General features: G+C 40.7%; 1 protein-coding gene across 1 annotated transcript; it reads right to left on the reverse strand.

Annotated features, from left to right (window-relative positions):
* Positions 1-669: 669 nt before the first annotated feature.
* On the reverse strand, positions 670-2,365 carry LOC101847056 (adenosine receptor A1-like). Its single transcript, XM_005103845.2, has 2 exons — positions 2,075-2,365; positions 670-1,559 (listed from the first exon to the last, which is right to left on the reverse strand). Exons 1-2 carry the CDS (start codon positions 2,331-2,333, stop codon positions 739-741), a joined length of 1,080 nt encoding a protein of 359 aa, XP_005103902.1. The 5' UTR covers positions 2,334-2,365; the 3' UTR covers positions 670-738.
* Between the last annotated feature and the right edge of the window lie 502 nt (positions 2,366-2,867).

Raw genomic sequence — 2,867 nt, forward strand, 5'->3', positions numbered from 1 at the left:
TGTGTGTGTGTGCGTGTTTGTGTGCGTGTGTGTGTGTCTGTGTGTGTGTATGTATTTGTATTTGTCGTGAAACAACATGATCAATGCGCCAGCATCTGGACAATAAACGTAATACAGTTTACCTTATGTTATTTCATAGGAGGGGGCTCTCGTGGCCTAGAGGTTAAGGTGTTGGCCTCTCATTCAAAAGGTCCAGGGTTCGAATCCGGGTAGCGACCGAAAAAATTTTCTTCTCGAAATTTGTCTCCTTTCACCTCATTTCCTGCTCTCTAGCAATGTTCTGTCGTCTGCTTTCGTCTCCTCCTTCTGCCCCCACCCCCTCACCTCCTTTGCCCCTTCCTCTGGGCTCCTGATTCTTTCTGCAGCCTTTCTACTGCTACTCCTTCGCTTCTTCTTGCTACTGTCTTTCAGCCACACCCCTGATCTTCTGGTAGGAAGGATCTACACCAAGCCTTTTCGGACAAGGGCAAAAAATCTCGGAGGGCCCGTGTGCAAGTTGCGCACATTAAAGATCCGTTGGTTGTCTAAAATCGATAAGAGTAGGCTTCGGCCGCCACCAGGGCAAAATTCAAAATTTCCTACCAACTGAAAATATTAGGTGTGTCCCGCGCGCTCATATGACCTGATGCAGTTGCGAGCCCCGTAAAACACTTTACAAAAACAAAAACATTTTATAGGATTGATTTTATTTCGTTCATTTTCAAGTAGATAATTTTCCTCTTCTCTGCAGCTGAAAAGTTATTTTTCCTCCGCGTTCCAAAATGTTTTCATAAACACTGCTCGATATCTCGAACTCATTTTCAGATACACAAATATATTCACGCTAGAGTTGACAGTTTCTGTAAGAAATGATGAAGTCCAAATGACAAGATAGAGATTTTGATAGACTCCAAAAAAACGGAAACTTGGGTCAATCAGCATATAGAAAAACAGGAGCGTGGGAGGTACGGCGCAGACGATGAAAATGACAGCGATGAAGGTCACCATTTTCACAACCTTTTGATCTTTGACCCCAACACCTCCCGCTGCACGATCAGACTTGGCTGCAGTGGCTAGTCGCCATTTTGTTTTACTGTTGAGTTTGACGATGAGAACGATGGTACAGCAGATGACGAAGACGAAGGAAAATGTCGTAGCAAATACACCTAGAGTGAGAAACGAAATGACTTCTAGCATTTCTCTCTCAGCCGTGTAGGTAGATTTTAGTATAGTGGCATTCCTGGTGAAATCGAAAACCCACTCAAATCTATGGCCAAGGAAGAAGGGGATAATCAAAATGGTTATTGTAATGTAGATGGAGATAATAATTATCTTTGTCCTTCCCGGTGTGATGATCGTCTTCACCTTCAGAGGGACAGCGATACACAGACATCGTTCGAAGGTGATGAAGGCGGTGATAAAAGTGGCGATTTTGACAAAGAGTACGTGCGGCGCTGACCCCGTGAGGTACGAGATATCCGTTGAGTCAAAGGGCAACTCAGAGTTGTAGAAGAGTGGGTTCATGCAGATGCTTATCCATATCATGGTCAGCAGGGAGCACAGGTCAGCGACAGCGAGCCCTGAAATGATAAACAGTATACGGGATGGAAAAACATCCTTCACAAAGTTATGTAAAAACACAAATAAACACAAAACAAACAATTTAGTATTCACTAGTGTGGGCTACATGAGAGAGAAAGGTATTTTCAACAGTGGTTCAGATTACAAAGCCCAACAATTTTGAATCTTTTTTTTTTAATTGCATTTTGTTATTCTGTGGTATCGGTGCAGGTGCTTGAAAAATACTTTATTGAAATTAACATTGAAAATATTAAAAAAGCAAAAAAAGGATACACAATGAGGGTACAATTTTTAAAAGGGGCACTATTTTTCCCTCTCCCCTGAATAAATAGAAAATGATTTCTGAGGTTTGAGTAGGAGAGCAGCTTTACGACAGAATGTAAATGTGCTGTTAGCTATATTTAATCTTATGTCTATTATTTCCAATCACTTACATGGGTTATGTTCTATTACTAGACGGTTGTAAAGACACATTAGTTGTAAGAAACTGTAGACGTAATAATTGCCATCTCACCCATGAGGCTGATGTTCATGCTGTCCTGAAAGCCTTGCTTGGCAAACACCACAATGTTGATGATGTTGGAGGCCACGCCGAACAGACTGAGGAGACCAGAGATGACCACCACGTTGACCACTTGGAAAATGTACCACTGCTCATCGCTTACGATTTGTGCATATTGTACCCCAGGTGATTGCGTGGTTATTGGCAAGTTCATGTTCTCGTTGAGAGAGTAAGTTGAGTTGTTTCCCCACAATAAATGTGAAATCGACATTCTCGGGTGGGAGAGACGCGTGGGGCATCGACACCACAGTTACTTTAGTGCTAGGCCCCTCCCCAATTTCAGGTACAGACCTTGATTTATACGCTCAGTATAAAGGAAACCAAAGCTTAATCAACGAGATAAGAATGATCATTTTACAACGTTTTTCTTTGTGTACCTGCATTGTACTCTAACATTATGACAGCTATTTTCTTTTTAAGATTGTGATTACATCAAAAAAATCTTATAACAAGAATGTATTGATAATTGTTATAATAGTATCTATGTTACTTAATTTTTAATTATACTGAATTAATAAGACTGGGTTGTTGAATTTGTTCAATTATGCTGAAAATCCGTGATAAACGTCCATTATAACCATTATTTCAATCATTTGAGGAAACATTCGGCACAGACTTACAAAGATCTAAATGTCACCGTCATAGTAGTGATTATATTGACCCTCAAAAGGGGTAACAAATGCCTTCCTTTGTCAGATTCCAAAAAAAAAAATCTTTGTTTCGTCAGTCTTTATCCTCGTGTGCT

Source organism: Aplysia californica, unplaced genomic scaffold (genome assembly GCF_000002075.1).
Source record: "Aplysia californica isolate F4 #8 unplaced genomic scaffold, AplCal3.0 scaffold00392, whole genome shotgun sequence".
In the NCBI taxonomy this organism is placed as follows: domain Eukaryota; kingdom Metazoa; phylum Mollusca; class Gastropoda; order Aplysiida; family Aplysiidae; genus Aplysia; species Aplysia californica.

Coding starts and splice junctions, on each gene's coding strand:
- LOC101847056 (XM_005103845.2), bottom strand. CDS start 2,333: ATGTCGATTTCACATTTATTGTGGGGAAACAACTCAACTTACTCTCTC. Junction 1,560..2,074: donor CATGAACATCAGCCTCATGG/GTGAGATGGCAA, acceptor TTATCATTTCAG/GGCTCGCTGTCGCTGACCTG.